The sequence below is a fragment of the Stigmatopora nigra genome, chromosome 1, assembly GCF_051989575.1.
Source record: "Stigmatopora nigra isolate UIUO_SnigA chromosome 1, RoL_Snig_1.1, whole genome shotgun sequence".
In the NCBI taxonomy this organism is placed as follows: domain Eukaryota; kingdom Metazoa; phylum Chordata; class Actinopteri; order Syngnathiformes; family Syngnathidae; genus Stigmatopora; species Stigmatopora nigra.
The window spans coordinates 23,287,856-23,315,632 of NC_135508.1; the positions used below are offsets into that span (position 1 = coordinate 23,287,856).

At 39.8% G+C, this 27,777-nt stretch overlaps 1 protein-coding gene across 8 annotated transcripts in view; it reads right to left on the reverse strand.

Annotated features, from left to right (window-relative positions):
• Nucleotides 1–27,777, reverse strand: part of hspg2 (heparan sulfate proteoglycan 2) — an 83,671-nt gene that overhangs the window by 11,278 nt on the left and 44,616 nt on the right. For 4 of the 8 annotated variants that reach the window (XM_077709106.1, XM_077745023.1, XM_077745101.1 and 1 more), the window contains 36 exons: nt 24,658–24,728; nt 24,479–24,543; nt 24,231–24,371; nt 22,640–22,831; nt 22,473–22,511; nt 21,507–21,737; nt 21,355–21,408; nt 20,853–20,936; nt 20,492–20,584; nt 20,317–20,409; nt 18,779–19,009; nt 18,573–18,686; nt 18,368–18,495; nt 17,674–17,760; nt 17,310–17,368; nt 16,714–16,878; nt 16,520–16,630; nt 16,116–16,216; nt 15,523–15,703; nt 13,309–13,368; nt 8,749–8,871; nt 8,522–8,674; nt 7,743–7,903; nt 7,450–7,527; nt 5,876–6,011; nt 5,649–5,797; nt 4,447–4,582; nt 4,118–4,261; nt 3,697–3,831; nt 3,016–3,197; nt 2,718–2,913; nt 2,403–2,582; nt 1,722–1,982; nt 1,467–1,629; nt 1,041–1,138; nt 672–938 (listed from right to left, as the gene is read on the reverse strand). In XM_077709106.1, the coding sequence (XP_077565232.1) occupies nt 672–938; nt 1,041–1,138; nt 1,467–1,629; nt 1,722–1,982; nt 2,403–2,582; nt 2,718–2,913; nt 3,016–3,197; nt 3,697–3,831; nt 4,118–4,261; nt 4,447–4,582; nt 5,649–5,797; nt 5,876–6,011; nt 7,450–7,527; nt 7,743–7,903; nt 8,522–8,674; nt 8,749–8,871; nt 13,309–13,368; nt 15,523–15,703; nt 16,116–16,216; nt 16,520–16,630; nt 16,714–16,878; nt 17,310–17,368; nt 17,674–17,760; nt 18,368–18,495; nt 18,573–18,686; nt 18,779–19,009; nt 20,317–20,409; nt 20,492–20,584; nt 20,853–20,936; nt 21,355–21,408; nt 21,507–21,737; nt 22,473–22,511; nt 22,640–22,831; nt 24,231–24,371; nt 24,479–24,543; nt 24,658–24,728 (4,862 nt within the window). The remainder of the gene's footprint in view (nt 1–671; nt 939–1,040; nt 1,139–1,466; nt 1,630–1,721; nt 1,983–2,402; nt 2,583–2,717; nt 2,914–3,015; nt 3,198–3,696; nt 3,832–4,117; nt 4,262–4,446; nt 4,583–5,648; nt 5,798–5,875; nt 6,012–7,449; nt 7,528–7,742; nt 7,904–8,521; nt 8,675–8,748; nt 8,872–13,308; nt 13,369–15,522; nt 15,704–16,115; nt 16,217–16,519; nt 16,631–16,713; nt 16,879–17,309; nt 17,369–17,673; nt 17,761–18,367; nt 18,496–18,572; nt 18,687–18,778; nt 19,010–20,316; nt 20,410–20,491; nt 20,585–20,852; nt 20,937–21,354; nt 21,409–21,506; nt 21,738–22,472; nt 22,512–22,639; nt 22,832–24,230; nt 24,372–24,478; nt 24,544–24,657; nt 24,729–27,777) is intronic. The other 4 variants (XM_077709262.1, XM_077709178.1, XM_077745183.1 and 1 more) reach the window with 3 other exon arrangements.

Sequence of the window (27,777 nt, forward strand, 5' to 3'; positions counted from 1 at the left end):
ATGTTTATCTGAATATCCTAGAGCTAGGCCATATCTCATAGAAAAATCTTCAAATGTTTAATCAAAAAATGTGAAAATCATGATTTTTTCCCCCCGCTGACACACACACACTTAGTCTGTAAAAACAAAAGATAGACACCTCAAAACAAGTATGACAAAATGATAAATGTTAAACAAAAGTGCTAAACATTTTCGTTCCAAAAACTAAAGACACCAATTTATCTAATAAAGTTATATATTGAATAACTGGTCATTAGATTTCCCTTGTGGCAAAATTCAATTTCACCAAAAACTCAATGAATTAATTTATCTTGAATTATTCATTCATTTTCTGAACCCCTTGATGTGCAGAAGCTTTCCCAACTAACCATGGGGAGAAGGCAGAAGACACCCCAAATTGGTGGCCAGCCAATCGAACGGCACAAGGACACAGTCACCCAATCGTGCTCACACTCATACCTATGGAAACCTTTTTCACTTTAAAATATATTTGTTCTTAGTTTCTGATTAAATAAAAAAATGCCCTCCCTAAAATGCCACTTAAAGTGCTACATATACTTTCTTCCATCTCCAATGTGCATAATTTGGCTGGGGCGACTTATATACTCAGGTGCGACTCATAGTCCGAGAAATACGGCAGGATGATGTACAAAATACAATGAGGTACTCACACTGGACATTAAGGACCACCTGGGACTGCACCGACCCTACGTCATTGGTGGCTGTGCAACGATACTGTCCCGCGTCTGCCTCCGTCACCAGTTCAATCTTCAGCATGCCACCCATCACCACAATGTGAGTTGGAAGAGGCCCACCCACTTTGCTCCACCTAACAGTGGGCTCGGGGTCACCGACGGCTTGACATTCAAACTCCACCGAGTTCCCAATCATGACAGTCTGCACTGAGGTCCGCACGTTTATCATCACCTTGGGGAGTGCTGTGCAAATGAAAAAAAGGACACATCTGTTTTAGATAAGGATATTATTATTTGTACAAAGAGTGCTGTCCATAGGCTGGCGGTATGATAAATGAACGAGACCTTGGATGGTGAGACGGGCTGCATCCTGAGCCTGACCATAAACGCTGCTTGCTCTGCAGATGTAAACACCTTCATTGCTCTGCTCAAGGTTTTCAATCCTGAAGAGCATAAAGAAAAGGAATGGCTACTTTTGAGCATTAGAGAGCAATATATACAAAAGTAAATCTGAGAAAATTGTGTTTAAAGACTGTGATTTATTATTAACAGAGACTGTGAGCATAAAATTGATTAGGGTGGCACATTAATGGAAGGAATGAGCTCAAATTTTGGTTTAACAACAGTTTTGAAAATGTTTAAAAACATTTGGAAACAAATGGGCTTGAAGATGGGATTGAATAAATTGCCAAGTATATATTTCTCTAGAGTAGATTAAATGGCCAAATTAGGATTTCTTTATACAAATTATTTGGCACTTTTATATATCACCTGAGCACACCGTCCTTCACATGGTGGTTTGGGGGAAGGATACTTCCTTCCTTCAGCCACTCAATTTTAGTTTCTACTCCACCAGCTGCCGAGCACGTGAACTCCACCGCACTACCCTGAGCCTTCACCTCAACTTGTGGGGACACACGGACTGCCAATGGTGCTACAAAAGGAAAATCAAGAATTAGTATGGATTATGTTATTAGTTGTGGTCATGAGGTTCACCAATCCAATGTGTTTAGACAAATGACTTACATCTGACTGTAACTTTAGCCATTACTTCACTTTGGCCAACCTTGTTGGTAGCTGAACACTTGTAGCTCCCTGCATCCTCCTCAGTAGCCAAATTGATCTGTAGATCACCATCGATGACCTGGGCCCGAGAGGGCAGTGCACTATCCAGTTTGGACCAAATGTAGGTCACTGGAGGAGTGCCATGAGCCAGGCACTGCAACCTAATCACCTCCCCAACACGCACTGCCACATCATCGGGTACACAAGTGGCATATGGAGGGGCTGGGGAAAAGTTTAACCAGGTTTATCACAATCAACAGACTCTTCAAACAGCAGTACACTCACTGAATGTAGGGGAAAGCAGTATATAATCTTTTTTGGGCCCAGACATAATACATCTGCACCCAAACAAGACATTCGTAACAAGACTTTACAACCACCAATATTAAGATGACAACAATACATAAAATAACTAATATTTGCATGCATTCTTGTTCCAATTTACAAACATAGCTATGCATTTGGAACAATTAGGTCTCAAAAAGCTAAATACATTTATTATGTATGCAGAATTTATTGGAAGTCAAGTCTTCCAATTTTTAACAGTTTGTTTTTCAACCATGTTCCAGAGAACAGAACACTTCAACCGCACATATTTTATTATTTTAACAAGTCATTTGAATTTAAAACATCACTACTTACTTTCCACATCCAGTGAAATCGTAACTTCAGTTGTGCCCATGTTGTTGGTGGCAATGCACACGTATTCTCCAGAGTCTTGGCGTCCCACATTAGCAAGTACCAGGTTGTTTTCCACCACTTTATGTCTCCAAGGCAGAGGTGACCGCAGTTTGGACCATGTAATAGTTGGGGTGGGGAAACCTTGAGCAGAAAAGTGGATGCAAAAAGTTATATGCGCCTGTAGTCAAAAGTAGTACCTTTATTTTTATTACTGATTTAATTTTATTCTTAGTGAATGCTTTAGTGGGGACACTTTGAACTAGACCATCTGAATACCGTGGCTAGAGCAACGTAAGATTGCTGTCTGTCCTTCCACCACAATCATCAGTGGCTCAGGAACTATCACTCGAGGCACCGAGGGCAGTTGAGTGTCTCCCCGCACAATGACTTCCACCTTGGTCTCGGTCTGACCTTCATTGTTGCGTGCTACGCACACATATGTGCCGCTATCTTCTGGTCGAGCTGCAAGTATCTGAACAGTAGGAAAAGCACGTGCTATAATCTTCCTGGATCATGTGGTGTTCAAGGATGTTTCTCCAATGTAAGGTAAGTATTTGTAGCCCTTCGACAGTACCTGCATGACAGCATTGGACTCCATGGGAACTGGGCTGCTCAGCTGGATCCTGCTGTTGCTATCCAATCTGTGCCACGAGACAGAAGGGTGGGGCTCTCCTGAAGCCTGGCACTCTAAGTTAATAGGTTCACCAACCCGGATTTGCACTGGTCCAACAGGAGTGACAGTGGCCACAGGACCCCCTGATTGAATAAACATACAAATTGGTCTAATTTACCACAAAACTAAAAAATGCTGAAATGAAAATATGACACAATGATTAGCATTCATCTTCCATACCACCCATCCTCAAAATCATCACAGAGCACACAAAGAGACAAACGACCCTCCACACTCCCAATGATAACGCCACCAGTGGAAATCAAGTCCATGCCTGAAATCAGGCGAGTGAATCGCTACACCACAAGGTAGCTTGTTATATAATGAATTTAAACTGGAGGAAAGTGCATGCCATTAGCACAAAATTATTAACAAGCCTAATCAGCTATAGTACACTTGAAAGAAATTCTTTATGGATAACTATGGAGCTAAATGCTTTTAAATGTATTTTTTTCTTTATTATGTTACATGGAAATGGGCATTGGAATTCTTCAATTTTCTGACAAATAAGATGTAATGAGGTTGCTCTTTGCAAAAACAAAATATGGAGAAAACATCATGTTCAGTATGTAATCATCTTACCTTTCACAATCAGTGAAACAATAGTGTGGGTAATGCCAAATGGGTTGCTGGCCACACAGCGGTAGGCACCATGATTCGTGGGTTGAGCGTTCACAATGGTAATCACAGAACCATCTGGGCCAACCTTGACATTGTCTGCAAGGAAGATATTTTACAAATGACATCGATTCTGTCTTTTGCAAATTTGAGTGATACTCAATTGAATGATGTCACAATAAAGAACGTCGGGAAAAAATGACATTGGCGCACTCTTTTCTTAATGAAAAAAGTGTGCATTAAGACCAATAATGAGAGACAAGGTAGATTCAGATGTTTAAGAATAATGACAAATTGTTCTATATGAATTTAGTGAGGGGCAGACTACTATTGTGCTTGTGTGTGGTTGTGTATTTCAACAGAGAAGTGAGGGTTTATTTCGCACCTGGTAGAGGTTGGTTGCCTGATAATTTCCACTCCAATCTTACAGGTTGAGCTCCACTGTACACCTTGCACCTGAAGCTGGCCGTCTCGCCAGCACGCACTGCAGCACTGTGAGGCTCGATGGCAATGATTGGACTTTGAAGACCTATTTATATCATTTTTTAATTAAAGATTTTCTTTTCATTCATAGAGTTAATGCAGACTGAATGAAAGTCAATTATAAGCTGAAATAAAAACGGAGTCTGTCTGCCAACTTCTAAAAGATAACGTCCTTTTCTTAACTCATCACTCTATGAAAGTACAAATATGGATGACCGCAGCGGAGCTTACGTGATGAAGACGACGTGACAGACACTGAGACGGTGGAGCGGTGGACTTGATATCCCTGAGTGCTCTGCACTTGACAGATGTACTCTCCTGAGTCCTCTGGAGTCGCTGACATGATACGAAGCTGACTGCCAACAACCTATGTACAACAATTAAACACAGCAATTACTGTCATGGCATTTGTAAATTGTACATTTACCCACATAGTATAACAACAGAAAAAAGAAACCCAAATGGACCTTTCACGGACAGTGGTCACTACAGTACAAAACTGTTCAAAAGTTGACCCTTAGGCCCTTTTACCCTTTAAAGAGCAACTCACTATTTTTGGTCATTTTAAAACACATTTGGGTTCTTTTTAAAAAAAAATATTTTAAACTTTTTTCACATTTATCCCCTTAAATGACAAGTGACTAAGTACGGTCATATAAAAATTGGTATATACGCATTCTTGATCAGGATTGTAATTTTCATTTTTTTTAAATAAATAAATGTATAACTTAGAAAAATGGCAGTATGGTTGATGAGTGGTTAGCATAACTGTCTCAATGATGAAACATTATATCCCCATTGGATTCCAACCTTTCTGTATGGAGTTTGCATGTTTTCTATGTGCTTGCGTTGATTTTCCCTGGATACTCCACATCCCAAAAACATAAGGCAGGTAGATCAGTCAAAAATATTGTGCATGCATGGTTACAATTTGTCACATTGTGCTCTGCGATTGGCTGCCGAACAGGTAAGGTTTTCCCCTGCCTATTGCTAAAAAATGGCTGGAATAGGATCCGGCACCCAAACAACCCACGTGAAGATAAATGGTACAAATAATGAATAAATTCAATACAATATTAATAAATACTAAACTCATAAAAGTAAAATGAATAAAAACAGAATTATACATCAGTCACAGCCCCAATTAACTCTAAAATCTTTTTTTTCTTTCCATCCAGCTCATTGCATGCCATTGATTCCAGAAAAAACCTCCAATTCAGTCATTCCATTCAACCTGGAAGGCTGTGAATGCTCAGATTTAAGTGACATTGGGGGCGCTAGATGTCCAATCCATTTTGACTGGATGGAACATCTGGTGCCGTTAATGCCAGTCAATGAGTTAAATGAGTGCCCCGTGAGGGTAAAAAAATATATAATAACGAGAGGATGAAATTCTGAAAAATATATGGACATAGAGTCATGTTTTAATCTACCTGGTGATTGGACGATAGGCTTCCACTGGCTCTAGACCAAGTGACTCGGGGAGGAGGATTTCCAGACACAATACAATTGAGGTAGAGGCTGTGACCCTCTTGGACGTCTGCTTCTGATGGCTGGATTCTGACAAATGAAGTTTGTTCCCCTGGATAACAAAAAAATACGGTCAAAAGTAAACTTGACAGCCTATCAACTTCAATACAGAATGGACAAAATATCCCACCTTTGTGCACTGAAACTTTAATGGGTGCACTATTTGAGCCTACACTGTTGCTGCCAACACACATGTATGTCCCTGAATCCGATACCTTTACATTTGGAATCAGCAGTGTTCCGATATCGGTTCGGTCAGTGCTGGCCTACAAAGAAAAAAACCAGAAGGCAGATGATTATAATTCTCATACTTTTATTTTCAATCATTTGACATTTAAGAAAACCACTATGTTCATCATGGTACTACTTACCTGGATTAAGAATTTAAGAACACATTGAATGAAAACATGACATTACTAATGTAACACAAAAAGCACTACACTAGAGGAAGTTTTATTGCTACAGAGGTTTGTGCTTGATTTCAACAGCATAATTTTGCCACAAGGATGATTGGATTAAAAGATGAATACGTATAGACCACATGTGTCAACGTGGCGGCCCAGGGGCCAAATCTGGTCCGCAGCATCATTTTGTGTGGCCCCGGAAAGTAAATCATGAATGCCGACTTTTTGTTTTAGGATCAAATGAAATTGTAGAGTATAGATGTATATTAAATTTCCTGATTTTCCCCCTTTGATATCAATAATTTTAATTTTTTAACCGATTTTTTTTCTGTGTTTTTAGTTCAAAAATCATTTTGTAAAATCTAAAAATATAAAAAAGCTAAAATAAACCTGTTTTAGATCTATAAAAACTGAAAATTCAGGGCTTTTAATCCAGTTATTTTAAACCATTTATAAGAAAAAAAACACTTGGTATAGACTATAGACCCATGATAATTTTGTATTTAAGCCTTACAAATACTGTTGAAGAATCAACCCTGAAAACTTATTTGACATTTTAAACGCATACAAACCATAACTAGACTGTACCTTCAAAACTGAAAACGATATTGGATTAAAATTTTCGAAAGATAAAGGAATGAAGGAGGTGTCGGGTCAAAGAAGGAATTTCCGCATCTGGGGGCTATTGGGGCATGGACAAAGTTGCTTAGCTGGAGCCTGTTCAAATGTAAGCCCGGCTAAAGTGAGCAGCAGCTGAGGCGGGCCACGGCTCAGCGTGTGTCTCAACATGTTGATGGGTTTACAAAGCGAGTCATTTGCCAGAATATACAGAATTTCTGGTCGGTTGCACGGCAGGGTCTGGCTTTGGCTGGGAATGGCTGAAGCAAAGGAGTGGTACAAACAGGGCAAATGGGGCAATATTTTCCAAAAAGAATGTGGAAGATGCTTCCAGCGTCAACTCAGGACACTCTCTACTACACTTCCTCCAGTTAATAGACGAGATGAGAAATAATACCATGGGAAAAGTACAATACTTTTTCAGGAAGAGATGGAATAACAGGGAGAATTGCATGCAGGTACATCAAGAAGCCAATTGGATCCAGCAAGTTGGTTTTAATGTGTTTGGCACCAACTCTAAAAGGACTGCCAATCGCTTTGAGAAATTAATGGTTCCTAAAAAGCGGGAATCAAGGACGTATTGGATCATGCACTTAGTTAACTAAACTATGCATGAAGACAGTGTCAGTAGAGGACAATGGCTGTGAACTAGTGAAGACAGACAGTGGACAAATGGACAGACCTGAAGCTCCTCAATACGTCTGTGTAACACATCGACACTGTTGCTTTTAAACTGATGGAAACCATGTGACGGAATGGCCTGAATAAACGTCAGAACGAGGTACCAAAAACAAAAGGGCAGGGGATGTGGAAGGAGAAAAACACAAGGAAAGACAAAAAACAAGAGGTAAGAGGTCAAAATGCAGAAACAGTCACAGTATGATTGGTTTCTGGGATCACCTGTGCAAGATAGGGATACAATTGTGAACTCACTCTCAATCATGTTAGTGTCAATAGTATCCTGGTGGTGTATACCTGTGGTGGGATTTGTCCTCCATTTTTAAGCCAGGTGAGCTTTGGGGCTGGAGATCCTGTTGCACGACAGTACAACCTCAAGGTGTCGCCCTCATGACCATCAATGTTTTGGGGACTGACTTGGACTTGGGGTTGTGTGCCTGGACCATTGGGGTTCGATTCTTAAAGATAACAACAGACAATCATTCCTATATCAAATATATCTTTGGTAGTTTTTTCTATTCATAAAAAAAAACCATCAACCATTAACACTGACTGCCAAATACAGTGACAGATGCCCAATCTGTTACAGTGGACCCCCGAGTTTCTACAATCTGATCCAGAGTTGGGATGGTGAGGCGAAATCAATGTTTAGTGAATAGAAATTATTGTTATAGCTATAGAATTAAAGTTTGAATTAAGCATGCAAGATTTTGAACTGAGCGAGCGACAAACAAAGAGGCAGAATCTCACTTAAGCATTGTGGGAGGGATTTGGGCCGGCCAATCTTTGTACATCTTAGTAATGCTGACCAATAGCAGACCATCTTAGCGGGAAAAAAATGCCATAAAATAAAAATTAAAAATGAGATAGTCTATTTCGCAGCGTGCAATAAAGAGACACCATGACTCGGCGGTCCACTGTATATGAAGCGGGGGTGTTGTGAGTTCCAGTTAGCGTAGTGAAGTGAAAGCACCAAAATGGCCACATTTGGGCTGAAGCTTCACCTCTAACATTCCTAACTCTAGCTTCAGCAATCTCTAAATCTTTGTGAAAAATCGCAATACAAAATGAAGTACTTCGAACAAAGAGGGAAACTCGTGCTGTGTTCTCGCCGTGGATGTTCAGAGCTTTGCAGAAGTACTCCCCCTCATCTGCCTGGTCGACCGCTGGAAAGGTCAACACGTTGCCTCTTATCACTGCTCGGGGACTCATTCTTTTCCCAGGACCACCTGTAAAAATCACAATGCCGTTCTGTTACAACACCAGTCAGAAGACAAAAATTTGCCTGTATAAGCACTCTTACTGATCCATTCGATGGCAGGACTCGGGTTGCCGGTCACAGTACAGCGAAACTCAGCCCTCTGGCCTTGATTGACTGTCACTGTAGAAGGGTTGATGGTAGCCAAAGGCTGGGCCCCTTCTGCAGCTACAGAAGAAAAAAAAATGGTCAAAAAGTCACTCGATTGAATCTGCGCTGTAGTACAGGATAGACATTTTTAGTAGTCTTGCTCTGCAGAGTCGATGGAGGAGAAGGAAAATTTGGAACAGAGCCATTGGTGTGACCACTGAGCATATTGCTGCTTTTAAGAGTTTGCCAGGATGCAATCCAGTAGGCTGCCAAAGCAAAAGAAAGGCGTCTTTCAGCTGGACTGGAGAAGAAATATGCAGCCCAGCTGAAAACCTCAGAGACTGCTGAAACTGTGACACTCCGACCTTAAAGATGTTGACGCTCCATTCGCTGATATTGATGGAAAGGAGAGACCAATGTGTTGGTTAGGCCTAGATTTCATTGTAAGTATTAAGATTCAACACAAAGTATCTTGTTTTCCTCATTATTTGAAGCCGGAGTACCCGGAGAGAAACCCACCCGCAACGGGGGAGAACAAGCAACTCCACACAGTGTGGAACAGGCTGTTATTGAACCTTTGATCCCAGAACTGTGAGGTGGACACGCTAACCACTCATCCGCCGGGCCATCAACAAAAGTAATACTATTCATTATGTAAAAAAAATAATCTTGGCTTATGTATATAGAGGCTCCCACTTTTATAAGCAGAGGTTACAGCAGAATATATTAGACACAGTATGATGTTTGAAGCCCAGATGAAAGGAGTTGCCCAATCAAGCATGTTTCTTGACATAAGGAGGAAAAAGAAAACAGGAAATAAGAAGGAACACCCCAAAGTCTGAATGTGGAGACACTACAGTGGTTAAATCATGATTCACTGTACAGTGGACCCTTGGAGCAAACAGAAACACTTGGAATCCAATTTACAAAAAAAAGTATAATACATTTGATGAGCCAGCTAAATCCAAACGTAGTGAAACTGTGAAGTACGGAATGATACTCAAGTAAAGCAAATATAGATATTTGCTCATATTATGTGTATAAAAGTCATCTGCTCCTTTTTTATTGGTATTTAATGTTCATTTAAAAAGTATATCTTCATTATGTGATTTTGGTCATTTTTGCATATGTATCACACACAAAGGTTATGTAGTTCATCAAAGCAAATTTCCAACACACATAAAACCCAAGAAAATAGTAGTTGAATTGCTTCTAAGAATAAATTAAGACACAAAATCCAAACTTAATTATCCCCGGGAAACCAATGACAGGTTGTGCCACAGCAATAACTGATTTAAAAAATCAAGTGACATCTGTGATAACAGGTGGAGTCTTTCACGTTGTTGAAGAATTTTAACCCATTCCTGTTTCTCGAATATTTCAGAGAGGTTTTCCAGCATAAAGTAACTCCAGTTTCATCTGCCTCATCTCATTTTCTGAACCGCTTTATCCTCATTAGGGTCGTGGGGGATGCTGGAACCTATCCCAGCTAACTTCGGGCCAGAGGCGGGGAACACCTGGAATCAGTGGCCAGCCGATCACAGGGCACAAGGAGACGGACAACCAAGCACACTCACGCTCATACCTGAGGGCAATTTAGTGTTTCCAATTAGCCTACCATGCATGGTCTTGGAATGTGGGAGGAATCCAGAGTACCCAGAGGAAACCCAAACAGTCCCCAGGAGAAAATTCAAACTCCACACAGGTGGACGTGACCTGGATTTGAACCCAAGATCCCAGAACTGTGAGGCCGACGCACTAACCACTCGCCCCACCGACCTGCCCTTTCACTCTACAGTGTCTCCCAATTTTTTTTAATTTGGATTTTGAACTGGCAAATACAAAACGTACTCAGAGCCATAAAGTTTTTTCACCCAATATGGTAAATAAATGTTAATTTGGATAGGGTTGGGGTATTTTATATTTCATTTGCTTGACTTTGTTTATTCATTAATACTGCTCATCCTTGAAAAGGTTGTGGGGGTTGCTGGGGCCTATCCCAGCTGACTTTGAGCAAAAGGAAGACTACATCTTAGACTGGTCACGAGTCAACCGTAGGACACACAGAGAGACAAACAACCATCCACACTCACAATCATACCTCCACCAGCAGGAATCGAGCCTGAGCATGCCCGCACCGAAGTCAGCCAAGTGAACCTCTACACCACGAGGCGGCCTGGTTTTCTGTGAGTAATACTAAAAGTGCTTTTAAGAACTGAAACTTTTATGTGTGATTGATATGCCAAAACTATGGGCATCAAGAATGCTGGGTCTTTTTTAGTGTACTGTACATACATAATAAACAATGACAAAATGATTCTCCAAAATCACTACTTGTGTCGTAATTAAGTGTTATGTTTGCAACGGTTCCCCTCCTTTCTATTTTCCCGTTATAACTCATGAGCTGCTATCAGTTGTTATACCAGATCCAGATAGACCATATCAGCTGTAAAAAGGAACTATTTTTGCACTGATATGGTCTATGACCACACAGTAACTTTGGCACATTTCCACTTACAACAAAGAAAGCAGGTTAACAACTATCCTACTGTCCTAACTGTTTTAAAGCTATTTCAAAATTTAACTCATTGGCTGTTAATGACGGCGAGAGACGTCCAATCCATTTTGACTTCCTGGCAGAACAGTTTGGACATTTATCACCATCAACAAGTACTTGCATATTTATGTTCTTCTATAACTACAACTACAACACACATTCTGCGAATGATGTCATCTATCGTAATCTATCAATTGTTCCCTGCAACAATCCATCATCCCATCCTGCCTGAAATCTGCCACCATTATCCCTGTCCCTAAAAAGCCAACCATTGACAGCCTGAATGATTATAGGCCTGTTGCGCTTACGCCTGTGATCATGAAGTGCTGAAAAGTTGGTCGCCCGCCATATCAGGAATACAATCCCTCCCTCAGTTGACCCTCACCAGTTTGCCTACAGAGCAAATAGGTCCACAGATGACACCATCGCTGTAGCTCTACACACAGCACTGAGCCACCTGAAGCACCATGGGAACTACGTGAGGATGCTTTTCATTGACTATAGCTCTACTTTATAGAGTAAATGGGCTTATACAGAAGGAGGATTACCTTCAAATATAACCTAAGGTAGGGTCTTGGGCGCAGGTGGATGTTCCAACAGGACAATAACCCCAAACACACATCAAAAGTGGTAATGGAATGGCTAAATCAGGCTAGAATTAAGTTTTTCGAATACTTTCCCCAAAGTCCTGACTTAAACCCCATTGAGAACTTGTGGTCAAAGCTGAAGAAACATGTCCATGTCAAAAAGCCATCAAATTTAACTGAACTGCACCAATTCTGTCAAGAGGAGTGGTCAAAGATCCAATCAGAAGCTAGCCAGAAGCTTGTGGATGGCTACAAAAGTGCCCAATTGAAGTGAAAATGGCCAAGGGACATGATACCAAATATTAGCGCTGCTCTATGTATATTTTTGACCCAATAGATTTGATCACTTTTTTTCTGTTCACCCATAATAAAGTCATAAAAGAAGCAAACTTCATGAATGTTTTTGTGACAAAGAAGTATATGTTCCAATCACTCTATCAGAGAAAAATCAGAGTTGTAGAAATAGCTCAAAGAGAGCTATGACATTACGTTCTTCACAAATGTGTGTAAACTTTTGACAACAACTATATGACTGTATACCGACCCACCAGTCTAACTCCATCATCAAATTTCCTGATGACACCACTGTGGTCGGACTCATCTCAGGGGTGGATAAGTCTGCTTACAGAGATGAGGTCAACAAACTGTCTTTGTGATGTTTGGTGAACAATCTAACACTAAACACCATGAAAACTAAAGAAATAATCCTGGACTTTCGCCAACACAGCACAGATCTGGCCCCACTACTCATAAATGGAATATGCATAGACAGGGTCCAGTCCTTCAATTTCCTGGGGGTCCACGCCATGGACAAGCTCTCCTGGTCTACCAACACCACGGCTATATCTAAATATAACATTAAAATCAGTTCAAATTGATTTCACGTATATCGTTGTCAATCGAAGTGAACCAGTTAATGTGAGGAATGTGTTAAATCTTGAAGTAAAAGATTTTTTGTTTGTTCTGAGGGTCCACCGTGGCTTTGTGAAGTTTCCATTTTAATTATCTAAGATTTCATTCTCTACAATTCCTGTTTTGTGTTGCTAGGTATGCTTTACTTTCAAATATAGTTGAGAAATACCATTGCGGTTTTACTCAGTCATTAACAGTATACTCTACATTCAGGAGGAGTTTTTCAGAAGGCTGAATGCAGAATTTCCTCTGCAGTAATATACCCCTATAAACTTAAAGGAGGGAACCAGTAACGCTCATGTACAATCTAGAACATGTTCTTCACTCAAGCAAATAGCTCAATTGATTGTACATGGGCCAAGACGAAATCCTCTTGTAAATGAGCACATGCAGATGCAGAGAGATGCAAGAAGCAAATGTTCTTCAGGGGAGTGAAAAACTATGATCATGCTAACTTACGCTTTCTGTGTCCTTCAAACATTTCATAAGCCGTGTAAAACATCTGTGTCTGTGAGGCCTCTAGAGATGGATGAGGGAAAGGGAGGAAGGGGGACAGGTATACTGATAGGTCAGTCCTCAGGATCATTTTACCTCCCGTCTCTCCTTGAGACATTTGCCACAGTTTATAGATATCAATGTAAAAGTGCTGTAAAACGATTTAACTGACTAAGAAAGCTCTCGTTTTCCTAAAGATACACTATGGAAATAGGAAAAGTCCATTCCAAAGAAAATCATTTCAATAGAAATGATTTTGTTTGATGATCCGAAAGTGGTTTAAGATACTGTTTATATGCCATATAGGTTTTTAACAACAATACATTTTTTACATTGCTTTTTACTTTTATTTTGGATGACATTTATTTCATAGCAAGGGCAACTTTATAAAATTTGAATGAAAGGCTATAGTTCAAGATCTTTACTACAGGGAATATTTTAATCTAATTGTGTTGGACATTTAAAAATGAATATGCCAACTTATCTGTTTGTTATTATTTAACCAGTGACACAGTACACGTTTAAATGTTATAAGCAAAGAGAATTAAAAAAAAGGTTACCTTATAATTTTGTGTAGATTTAATTATCTATACTACAGTCTAATTATATTTATAGTCAAGTGCAATCAAATTACAGACTTACCTTATGATCCTTTATTGAAAATTTAAGTAATCGCAAGTGAATAAGAGTTCCATCAGCCATACATCATGCCGGAATGGACAAAGACAATTGTAAAATGAAACAAAATAATGGATTAACAGTAAGAGCAGCATGATTGAAAAATGCAAACATTTCAGACAACGATTCAAGAAAAAAACACTCACAGAGCATGACAATGAGACTGGTATGCAGATATGTAGCATGGCTAGACATGCAGGTTAGTGGCAACAAACCATTTCTTATACACGAAACAAAAATGTTTGTTACTTAAAGCTTTTAAAAAACACACAGCTTGTGGTCATTTTTAGTAGAAGAAGAATCTTATGATTACTTCATATCATATTCACACCAAATGTGCAGTCATGATAAATATGTCAAATTTATAGGAAGACAATCTGGACGTTCATTTTTTTCTTTTTTCCCCCCAAATATTTAAATGTTGACCATACAATAAAATGTGGGTATATCTGCAAATAACATAACATAACATCAACAAAACAGCACCTAACAAGGAAAAAGCGACGCAAACACAAATTTATGGGCTATAATTACACATAATTATTTAGTTTGTAAAACAATCTCGTAAAACTCGTAACCCTCGTTACATTTGCCGCAGGGGAACATTTCACTATAAGATTTCAGTCAAAGATGTGTCAACAGCAATAAAGATCATCACAATATCAGGTGTTTTAATGGTTCTTCTGCATATTTAATTGGTCATTGTGGCGGCAGACTACTGCTGTCATAAAAAAGTATATCAAAAAGGAAAACCCAAATTTGCCAAAAGCATGGCAGACAGCACCATTTGGGTCACGGACATCTGTGACCTGGATTGTTTGAGATCTTGTCAGCAAATCCATGAAACAATACTGAGCATCTAGCTTCCTTTCTCCTTAGAGAAGTCCTTTTTGATCATCTGAGTCGGTAGGCACCTTTACGTACATTCCCCTTCCCTACTACACTCTAGAGCTCAGTTAGGGAGAACACCATTGAACCCAAAGTAAAGGAAACAACACCCTGCTAGAAGAATCAGGAATCAGCATCAAATGATCAACAAGCCAATGAACCACCACCAATTTACTCAATCCATGTAGAAAAACAATAGAAAGCTGAGGAAGTACAGTAATAGAACGCTTAATCAAGGTTGTACGCCCATTAGTTTTCAGTCAAACTGCATTAAAATGTATCTCATCGTATGCCTAGTCAAGTTTTAATTTGAAAAGCCCACAAGCTGTACATCTGCAGACAAAATCGCAATGGCAAGAATTAAAAATGAAGTTGGAAGAATAGGCCATGACCAGAAGGTGTTTATGAGAAGAGTTTAACATTGAGAGCAGAAGGAAAAACCTATTGGGAGTTCGGGCCAAGCTTAAGATGATGATAGCCAGGAGCCAGCCAAGTGTCCAGAGAGCACAGCAAGAAAAAAGGCATGCACCATTTTAAAAGAGGGCAAGAAAGAAGGGAGTGAGGGAGCTGCTTGAGTGGTAGAGAATGCTAACAGTGCCAAGAGTCACAAACCTGGCACATAGAGGATGGCATTGCCCTCATCCATCGCAAACATGTTGGAGCCCGTGCAGACATACACGCCGGCGTCTTCGGGCTGGACGTTCTGAATAGTCAGGATACCGTTGAAGTCCATCGCCCGGTTGGGAAGCTTCCCGTTACCTTGTCTGGTCCAAACTAGCGTGTAGGCTGGCGACTACAGATAAACAAAGTGTCCATTTAGTTGCAATTGCAAAAGAATGGTTGCAATTTTCACCTTAAGCAGCTTAAACATGGATCGGGCTTCACTCAGATGGCGCATCAATCCAATCAAACCAAGTAGTAATACACATATGCTAACGGACCTGTTCAGTCGGAGATCCATAGATTAACACTAAACTGAGAATATTATCACTGCCTAAGGGATTAATGCAAAAAGTAAAACCATTGTGGATGTGGGTATGTATGTGAAAGCCAAACTTAATGTTCAAGTTAATTTTATGCTTGTGTATTTATGAGTCTCTAATCAAGTCTTTTGAGGCCTTTCCTCTTCACAAAAAGGGGCTACACTAAAAATGAGTGTGAATGAAGCTCACATGCTTGACATTTAACAACTTAGTCATTATTACCTTGCTTTTTGCAGTACAGATGAAGTTCACAGTGTATCCCACCCGGATGGTTTGAGTTTTGGGTTCCTCAACTGTCACCTCGATATCTTTCATTGGGACACCTGGTTAAAGGAGAAAAATGCTAAATGGGTCATAGGATGATGATGCTCAAACCTTTTCAGTGACAGAAAAGAACACTAAAAGACAAATCAGGTCTGGTGGAAATTTTGGTTTTGTTTCATTCATTCATTCAGTTTCCGTCTGCACATCCTCGTAGAGATCGCAGGGGTTGCCGGAGCCTATCCCATCTGAGGTAGCTTGATCTCATTACAAAAAGGTATATAAATAATGCCTGATATGAATGATGATCTGCGCATGTTGAACCATGCTGCATCCATGGCAATGTGATTCGTACAAATACACACTTGTTAAAACAATTTCAGCTCGGCTCCTGTTAGTAGTGTGCTGGTCCCGGCAGGTACAAATGTAAACGCCTGCATCACTCGGCTGGAGATTGGAGAAGTAGAGCTCGGCTCCTGCATACATACAGGTTACATGAACAGAATGTTTATCGAAGATATCTCAATATCATTGAAGTTCAATCAATGGTATTTACTACCATTTCTGTGTTGTTCAGCATTTCTTGAGATGGGCTGCCCATCCTCTCTGGACCAGTAGAAGTAGTGTGGAGGAGAAACAGAAACCTGACACCTTAGGGTGACGTGGGCACCTTGGGTTGTCAGCACCCTCTCTGGATACACCTTGACCACCAAAGATGTTGCGGCTACAGAGAGGACAAAACTTAATTATGAATATATTTGGTGAAGATCAAATCATTAATTGTAAATCACAACATATAAAAAATGAAATGTAGAGTTGTAGGGGTATTTTAGACTAACTGGAAGTGAAAAATATATCTGACAGAATAGAAAATCAACAATGAAAACCAACTTCAATAGCATTGCTAAACACATTCATGCGGAACAAATGGTCTTAAATCTTGGACGAATGCAGCAAAATGTAAATTGAAATAGAAGTCTGACAAACAAAACATTTGAAGCGTGTCACAAGTGCAGTGTAATGTAAACTACAACCAAGATGTCGAATAAAGCTAAACATTTCGGCATGTCAGAGCTTTTAGTCTCTTAAATCACAAAAGAATATCATTTTCCTAGTGAGTATTTATTTTTCATCTTTCTTTTCTTGCCCTCTTACCATCAGATGGATGACACTTCTGTCTCAGCTGTGGGTTACCAGCATAACCAGGAGCACATCTGTCGATGGTAAAACAACCAACGTGAAAAATGAAACACCCATAAATCTAACAACAAGTACTTAATGACTGATAATTTATTATTTCAAAGGACAACAAAAAATGCACTTTGAAGATTTGAAGTGCCGAATCAAGGACATTCAAGCCAGGACTTGTTTCAAGACATTTTTAACACCCCAGCTGGGTTTAGTTTCCTCAATGTAACTTTTACTGGTTTCTGTAAATTGGATGACTTAGAATATACACAGACTAATGTTTTAAATTAAGTGTTGGTGCTATTGGTAATTGGAATGTAAAAATTCTTACCGCTCACAGTACTGGCCCGTGTAACCGGGTTGACAGGCAGTACATTGGTAGCCTCCATTTCCCAGGCTCTCACAGGTAGGAGAGAACCTAAAACAAACAGGAAACTGAATGGACTCCATACAAAAAGAACGTGATGGATTTGACATAATGTTAACATACGAATATGATTCTTTTTCACTTGCTGGAACTATTTAATTTGAAGTGGATGTTTTGATTTGTCGTTGTAATGTGCCTTTTACAGTAGAAATCTTGACACTGGTAATGCAGATAGAATATTTAAAACTATAAGGTGAGATCATAAATAATAATTAAGGTTACGATAGAAGCCGTCAAGATTGTATAACCTATGATTTTAATTCTTAATTTATTCTTCAAAAAATAACCCATTATAACAGAAGATTATCTCGAGTACAGTTTTTTCCCCTTTCTCGATTAGTGCCTTCATCCGGCTCATACCACATAGGCCAGAAACGTGTTGTGGTACAAGTAAAAAAATTAAAATATTTCTTAAAATAGGCACACTCAAAGATAAGAGTCAGAAATGTTTGATTTGGCAGCAAGCACAGTAGCTGCAAAGCCTCCAGATTTCTCCAGAAGGCTGAATTTGGTGTCAACATAAGCATGTGAGCAGTACAAGAGTAAATCTATAAATAGAGTAAGAATGTACAGTCCAGGCATCGATGCCAGAACTCACTGGTTGTCCGGGTCAGTGTGAGGGCAGGCGCAGGGCTGGCAGTCCTCTGGTGTGCCAACAGTTGGGTCACCGAAGAAGCCAGAAGCGCACTGCTCACAGAGCTCACCCTGAGTGTTGTGCTGGCAGTTCTGGAAATGAAAATCATTTTTAAGACTGGTCCATGAAACCATCCAAAGACACGTTCGTGTATTTTTCAATCTCCTACAGTGCAGACGCCGGTTTCGGGGAGGCAGGAGTCTGAGTGGCCGTTGCACTCACAGAGTTCACAATGGCCCAGGTATAACCCTCCACCCGTGCGAGTATATCCTGGCGCACAGTCCTGAAATAGATTTAAATGTTTACACACATTTTTTCAACAAAGTGAGTGCTATTTCCATAAATCCTGAAGTGGGAAGTAAAAGAATCATTAACCTGGCAGGAAAGACCCTGGTATCCAGGTGGGCAGCGGCACTGTTCAACCTCCAAGGCCTGCGCCAGGCCACTGTAGTTGGGCACAGCCACTTCCATGCTGATGTCAGATATACTAGATGAGCGCATCTCCGTGTAGTAGGAGGCTCGGATCAGGATATCATCCAGGTCAGCAAGAACCATCAATAAGTGTTCTCGTGTAGCGGGCATGCCATCAGGACGTTGCCATTGATTCTACAAATTACAATAAGAAAGTACGAACATGTTTTTGTTAAAGAGGTTGGAGTGGTCATTTTAATGGTTACCTATGGTTGATTTTTTTGCATGGTGAATTACAGTGGGTACATGCATGATTAGGTCCCACTAAACACATACCTGCAATATAAAACTGTTGGACCAGCATTAGCAAGCACATAGCTGAAGTAAAATGCCGACTCAGTAATGCTCACGGGTGATTTGTCCCCATACTGGTTGACCCATGACACATTACTAACATTGCGCACTCATCATACTCCATCTCACTCCTATATGACCTTTCTTCTTATCCTTCGGTATCCCCTTATTAGAGTGTGCCCCCCTGGTTGAATAAGTCATAATGAGGTAGGAATGCTTTTTACAGTAAGTAACATATATATGCCAATTTTGTTTCAGAATCACTATTCCCCATCTTCTTTCTTTCTTTTTTTTTTCTCGGTTCCCCAAACCTCCTTTATTTTGAGCTTCATTCTCTGAATAAACATCATGTCTGGGCGCCATGGGAGTACACCCAACTCACAAGTGGGAGATAAAATCTGTTCTAGCCTATGAAGACATGCAAATTTACCACACTGTTTTCAAGCACCTGAACATAAAAAGGTTACAAAACAACTACAAAACTGTTTTGCTTTTTTGTAACTTTGAAAAGGATGCCAGCAACGCAAGTGAAACCTAAAATGTTGCCTGAAAAGTGTAAAATGTGCACTTTCCCCTGGTTTCCTTGTAACCGTGTCGTTGAGTAGGATGTGCTGTGTGGCAAAAAAACATCTGATTTGTAGCAGCATTAGTAGATTCAATAAGTATTATCACCAGTTTGGTGGTTGGAGCTATCGAACCGCACCATTTACACATGCGCATTTGCCAAACTCTACTTTAGTGCAAAAATAAAATATGACTTCAAGATGTATAATTTCCTTGCAGCACTGATCGGCCGAGCAATGTCACGTGATCATCTGCAGCCAGTGATGGTCAAACGGGGGATGTTATCGTGTATAGACATGATGAGTCGATGTGTCTTGACTTCTGCGGCAGAGGCTCCACTGAGCCCCAAGGGTTCAATGGAACCCAGGTTAAGAACCTCTGCTCTAAATTTAATGTTATATTAAGACAGAGGATTCGCTTTTGTATTGTATTAGTATGAATGTAGACATATTATATGTACATTTTACCTTTTGTTTGAATAAAAATGAAATGAATGAATGAATGTACATAAATGAACATTGTACTGGCAACATTCTCCACTTTTCTTCAACGCAGCTTTGTCATCTATTGGTTGCTATTCTTACCTCAGTGAAGACAATCTCAAATTGTTGAGTCTCTCTGCTGCCTTGTTGCCTTCTCTGCCAGGGTTGTTCAGCAACCAGAGTGATGTCATTTCCCTATATGAACAACAAGTGACCATGTAAGAAAAGCCACACATAACCAAAGTTTCTATATATGAGTTAGGGAAGGCAAACTCACGATAATCTGTACATCAGCATCTTCAAGTAGAGTTCCTCTCGGACCAGCTACATAGGATATTGTGTATTTCAGCTTTCCACCATATGAGCCCACCTTGAAAATGTTCAAATAAAATTACAATAAAAATAAAATTAGGCATCTTAAATAAACTTAAAAATATCAAAAACAAGTATGAAATGTAAGTAAAAAAAGTACACACACAGAAAGCTCTGTCATAATATGACTTTCTCAAGAGTATATGAGGGAAAGAGATGACTGGATTAAAGGAAAGGGCATAGGGATTGTGGGATGGTGGTTAAAGGATGCTGGGAAGCGCGGAGCCAGAGGATTTGACCCAAACCCACGTTTTCAGCCACAGTACCTTATCCCCTGTGAATTGTGCAGGGAGCTGCCAGTAGAGCAGATCGTCCTGGTGCAAACTGAAACCTTTGTAGACCAGAGAGTACTGGGAGGCAAGGGGGAAGGGAACAAAAGGAAAATGAATCACAGAAATAGAGAGAAGATAGCAAGCAAAGTAGAACCCTAGTAGGATGAATGTGGAGCAAAAAAAGGAACTTTTTCCAAGTACAAGCTCCAGAACTACTACAAAAATCACCATTTGTACTACAGACTGCCCTACACGGACAACTTCAACTCACACTAATGTACAAATGACTGCTTAAGACAATTGAGAATGGCTTTAAACAGATGCCACGAGTTAGGAGAGTTAAAGCTGTTCTAAATAGACAATTACACTGTTCCTGATGATACCACAAGGCCAATTAGACTATTTGATCTAACCTTTATTGTTTTCTTCTATAAATCATTTACATGATTTATTTTTCTAAAGTTTTACTTCAGTCAATAAAGCTGCCTTCCTGTACCTTGGTGCCCACTCCAGATGAATGTGCGCTTGTCCTGCTAACTGTGTTCTCGGTCTGTTGATTCACAGCAAAATCACAACCCAAAAGTAAAAAAAACAAGACGGAGAAACTAAGGAATCAGCATCACTACCGCAATCTCTAAGAGAGGGTACCTGCAAATAAGGAGCACGGCCTGGAGAGTACGAATGGGGTCGGGTTGGTCGAACTGATGAGGATATGCCCAACGGACTAGCAGGTGGGCCCAGGTTACGCAAACGCCATTGAGAGGAAGAGGAGGATGAAGAAGAGGAAGATGACGGAATACGAGAGGGGAGTGAAGATCGATGATTGGAAAGGTTTGAAAGGAGGGCCCAGACCTCATCGTCCAGCTGTCTGACATGACCCTGAGGAGGCATGAAGTAGTGATATCCCTTGGATACGTAAACATGCTAACACTCCAGGTGGTTTGGATTTATCAGACCATACATGCAACATGACTGCCTGTATTTGTCATGCTTATCGTCAAATACACCGAAAGACACCAACAAATTATATGCAATTTTTTGTTTTGTTTTACTATGGTGTCCATAAATCTTCAGCTTTTAGAAGTGCAGCTGCAAGTATCTGCGTCATCATGTGTTAAAATTTATCTGCACTACAAGTTGATACAATGAAGGTTGTACCAAATACCTCACTATCTCTCTTAGCTTTGTTTCTTCACTCTCAAAAGCAAACCAGTTCCAAATGGAAGCATTCTGAGCTGCCTCGTTGGCAATTCCCAGTCATTTTGTGCATATGCTTTGATAACTTTCCTTTTCATTGAACTGATACAATTTGGGATTGCTTTGCTACTGTTATTCAAGCAGTTAAACCTTAAGAAGATTTTTTACTGGCTCATTAATTTACTTGGCTTTCACTTCTTGCGAGGTATGTGATGCAAGCCTTCAAAAACGGAGATCAACTTTAATAAACCCTGCTATGAGAAAATCATGCTGCTTAATATAAATTAAGACAAACTGTTTTGTAAAGAGACCAAAATGAATACACACGACCAAGCAGTAGTTTGACACTCAATTCTGTTACAAAAAACAGAAGAATATACATTATACTACCAAGACACACAGTAGTCTCTTTCATACCTGTTCTGCTCGCTTCATACGTGTAAAGGATGAATCTTTCTATCAGTGGTACATGGGAAACAGTAGAGAAAAGACGTGGAAAGAAAAGAAAAGCAAGAGAAAGGATGGTCCACAGGTTCCAGATGCACCGTATGGTTCACTGCCTACTGATGTCTTTCGGTACTAACCTTGTCTCCCTGGAAGACTTCAGGTAGCTGCCAGTAGTGGGGCTCCTGTCCAAGATAGTCAAAGTTGCTATAAGATAGTTGAGTTCCCTCAGTGGAAACTTCAACTGTAAAACCAGTGGTGATGCGGTTGGTACGTTGACGGTTCACCAGTGCATAGCCTTGGAAGTTCCCAGGCGAAAATGTTGATGATACCTGAAGGAATGCGAAACACGAAGGGTTTTAAGCAAAATAGCCATCTAGTATATATTGTAGAAAGGAAACATTGGAAACAATAACCAAAAGTCAAAACAAAACTTCAATCTGGAAACTGCTTTCTTATTCTTGTGAAACCAAATGGAAAATTGCTGCAGCACGGACATAGGAAACAGGCACAATTTGTAGTTCACAGGGTTGAAACCAACAACACCACAAGGATTCTTCCGCTATAAAGCCTCTCCCACGGGGAAAGTTTCTATTTCCACAGACATACTTTTTGCACTGACAAATTCCCAGAGAGATGGTCAATAAGCTATTTTGATTGTGGTGTGGTACCCTGATTCTGCTATAACACTGTGCCTTATTCCTCTAGAAAGTACAAAATGTTTCATGATTAACAGTTAACATTTCCTGTTCCGTAACATTCTCATTTTACGCTATGGTACCTTGAGATACCGGCTTAATGCGTTCCGGGACTGAGCTCGTATGTCGATTTACTGGCAACTCAAATCAACGTTTCCCATAGAAATGAACTAAAGACAAATTAATTTGTTCCAAATCCCTGAAAAAACTAAAAAAAAAGGATATTGGATTGGAAAAAACATTTTTATTTGTTCTAATTCGCTATCTATTAATAGAGTACAATTAACTAGTGGTAATGGTGTTTAATAGTACTAAAATTATACGGATTTTGCAGAGGGGGAGCGAGAGGGACACACAGAGAGCAAGAAAGAGACTTTTTGCACGGCAACGCGCTGGTAGCATAACAAATCAATTTAAATGAACTTGGATTACGATGCAGACACACTCAAAAATAAGGGTAACCTAACCAAACACAAAACTTAATTCTAATTTGGCTTTACATTTTTATACCTTTCTTCTCCCGGGTTGGCTCTATTGGCCCCGCCTCCACCCTGACTTTCAGCTGCAGCTACAAGGAACATATCAAGGGTTGTTTGCTTTTGTCTTCCCTTCAAAATATTCAGAAAATGATGCACACAAATGTCCTCACAATAGAAAAACGCACGGCTACCTGCCAACGAGAAGTAGTAAACTCCTTTCGTATTAGTGAGCAAGCTCGGCCATCCTTCATTGACTAACCGGGGGGAAAAAAGTGAAAAAATGCTACGCTCTGCTCAGTGCTCGTAGAAACATTACACGAGGCAGTTGCGGGGAGAAAGACAGTGCCCTTGATGTTCTTATGGGCAGCCTCTCGTGTCCACTGTATGTTTGTATATCAAAATTTGTCTTGTATCTCAAGATAACTATTTGCTCAAAATTTTACTTGTATCTCAAATTGCTCGAATGCCGGACCACTTATATGTCGAGGTGTTATTGTACATTAAAGTCAGGATCATGTCCTAGTCTCGGACCATTTTAAGGCTGCATTGCTTACCACATCTCTGTAGTAATTAGAGCTGGAACACTGCTGGGTTACACCCATACAAAAGCAGGACAGGCAGCCATCTTTGTTTTGCTGGCTAAGATGGAAGGTACCAGGCTTACATGTAGAGCAGGAGGGATCTTCAACATTCATCTATAACATAGTGAAATTGTGATTCATGTCGCAAAGGGCAATTCAATGCCCCGCGTTCTACTTAAGACAGGATACCAGAAAATGATGATATAAATGATTCTAATTACTTTGCAGCGACAATATCCATCTCTGCAGCTTTCAGTTCCACTTTGGTCACAGTTGTAGCAATTACCTACAAGTGCAAGTAAAGCAGATAGTTGAAGAATGAGTCATTTGCCTTTTTCACCTAAGTAAAGGCCTTATTTGGCTGGGATAATACTGATCTGTGTCAAAGCAGAACATGTACCGTGGAGTTCATTGTTGCCAGAAACACACTTCTGTCCAAGCAGTGGGTTGCCAGAGTATCCTTGTGCACACCTGCATTTTGGAGGGGAAAAGGTGAGTAAACACAAAGATTGCACAATCTGGGACATACGATATGTAAGTGTATGCAGATAGGGTATTTTATAGCAAATATAAAAAGTAGATCACTCGGTCATGATAACTGTGACGCCGTCAGCATGGCTCCTATTAGAAAACACAACCACCTAATTCTATCGGGTACAAAAAAGCTTACCCCAAAAAGCTTTTTTGTTGGTATACATGTGTTGTCAAAAGGTTACATACACTTATGAAGAACATAGTATCACAGCTCTCTAGAGTTTCCAGTTATTTCTACAACTCTGATTTTTCTCTGATAGAGTGATTGAAACAGATACTTCTTTGTCACAAATAGACATGGTGTACCTGGGGTTAAAGGCCTCACCTTTTCGTCTCATAACATATTGCTGGGTATTGTGGCCAAACAGCTCGATTTTTGTTTCGGCTGACCACAGAACTTTCCTCCATAAGGTCTTATCTTTGTCCAAGTGATCAGCAGCAAACTTCAGTCGGGCCTTAAGGTGCCGGTTTTGGAACAAGGGCTTCTTACTTGCACGGCAACCTCTCCTTCCATGGAGATGCAAAACACGCTTGACTGTGGACACTGACACTTGTGTTTGAGCAGCTCCTAATTCTTGGCAGATCTGCTTTTTGGTGATTCTCGGTTGAATCTTCACCCTCCTGACAAATTTTCTCTCAGCAGCAGGTGATAGCTTGCGTTTACTTCCTGATCGTGGCAGTGACAAAACAGTGCCATGCACTTTATACTTACAAACAAATGTTTGCACTGTTGCTCTTGGGACCTGCAGCTGCTTTGAAATGGTTACAAGGGAGTTTCCCGACTTTTTCAAGTCAAGGATTCGCTTTTTCAGATCCATGCTGAGCTCCTTTGACTTTCCCATTGTAGCGTTTGTGGGCGTTTGCATCCAATGAGCCCAATTTAAATTGCCTTAGAGAAGTCACCAGCTGTAGTCACTGATAATAAATCACTAGAAGTTAAGAGGAAATGCAATGAAGCTCATTTCACTGACATAACTTTCTAAGTCACCAAAATTGCTAATTCGTGTTGCTGTATGTATATTTTTGACCCAACAGTTCACTTTTTCTGTTAACCCGTAATAAAGTCATAAAGGTACCAAACTTCATGAATTTTTTTTTGTGACAAAGAAGTATCTGTTCCAATCACTATCTGAGAAAAATACGAGTTGTAGAAATAACTGGAAACTCAAGAGAACCATGCCATTATGTTCTTCACAAGTGTATGTAAACTTTTGACCACAACTATACCTCAGAAATCCATAAAGCAGAGCCCAAGACACATCATTGTCGATCAAAATCATACCGGAAGGTGAATCTCTCCCATAGAGTATGAGGTATTCTTCACACACCGAGGAAGAAATAAATAGAAACATCAAGTGGTTAACGTATTTGGTGAAGAACAAGATTCTAAGCATATGAAGAGGTTTTCTGCTTTAAGTATGGCACTCAGCAAGACAATGTGACCCCAGCCAGTTGCGAAGCACTACCACCAAAGAAAAGCTTGAATTAAGTGCAGACTGTGCAGTTAGCCTTGAGGCTATCAGTCTTACCTGACCTCTCATATGGCAGCACCGAAGGTCAACAGTCAACAAACTCTGTTGTTCGATGGCATGTAGTCTAGTCTTGCGATTTTCAGTACAACAAATGCTATTATTTCTTTTATGAGAAATCCAACAGTCCAACAGAATATTTATTTAAAAATTACCAAAAAATGTAGATTTCTATTTCTATCTTTCAAAAAAAATCTAAAAATCCCCCACCATTGCAGCAATCCTGAAAAACTCTAGCTATTTTGAATGCTTTTTTTGGTCTTAAAATATATTCCAATGTTGGGGAAGAGTACACCTCTGTCGGAGTTTAACAGATACTTCTTGATTCTTCAAATATCACAGTCAAGGGAATATCGCTAGTATTATTTCGAAGTGGGCAGTGGTATATTAATCATAACAGTTAGTGAGCAAATTTAAAATCCATGCTACTCAACAGTGGTAGCATTGATGCACAAATAAGTTAATCGCCAACCACCGATAAAACATCCCCAAGTACCCATTTTCATTCTTTTTGTTATTTACAATGGCTGAAAAATGTAGTTCTTATTTGTACTATTATTCTAAGTATTAACAATACCTGCAAATATGCAAAGGTGTCCCACCCCCCCAAAAATAGCAATTACAATATACACGTGAAGGACCGGTCAATGCAGTTACTTTACCGATGCCACACCGTTGGAACATTTATACAAATAGTTTTGATTAGGCGGAGTGCCACAGGTTTAATAAAAAACAATGCATATTTGGCATGGTCAGCAGAAGTAATCTTCTCTGGTTTAATGGCAATGAAAATTATAATTCTGAAGAGTACATATGACATCAGCATGTTATTTGTTGTTATTTGTTTATATTTGCCGATACCGATGTGACTATTTTAGTGCGTATTGGGGCCACTTCCGGAATTACCATCTTTTTTTTCATTCATTTTCCGAATCGCTTATCCACTTAAGGGTCGCAGTTAAACTAGTGTTTGTACAACTCATTTTAAAGAACACCACTTTATAATAGGCCTTTTGGTGCCTTTTTCAAAATTTAATCAAAAGAGATCGGAAACAGGTGCAAAGTTTGAGGTAGTCCAGTTATCACAAAGCTGAAATGTACAGTACAGTGTAAAAATAAGTACTAATGCCAGACTACTTTATCTCTTCATATCACAACAACCTTAAAAGAAAAATGCATTCGCAACAACAATATTACTATAACAATACTATTTTCACACACACACAATCATAAGCAAACATCATGCAGTCTAATGATAAAATAAAGCCCTTCATCAGGTTCATACATATAGTGCTATTAAATAGAGATGGCAATAAAAAAAAAGATCCCTCTAGTTGTCAGGGATAATACGTATAGGGATGGCCAGCCTTCCCAGGACTACATGGAGAGAGCCATCTTGATGATTTTTATGATCTCCTTTCAATATACTGAGTAGGTCCAAAACTTCAGATCTTGGA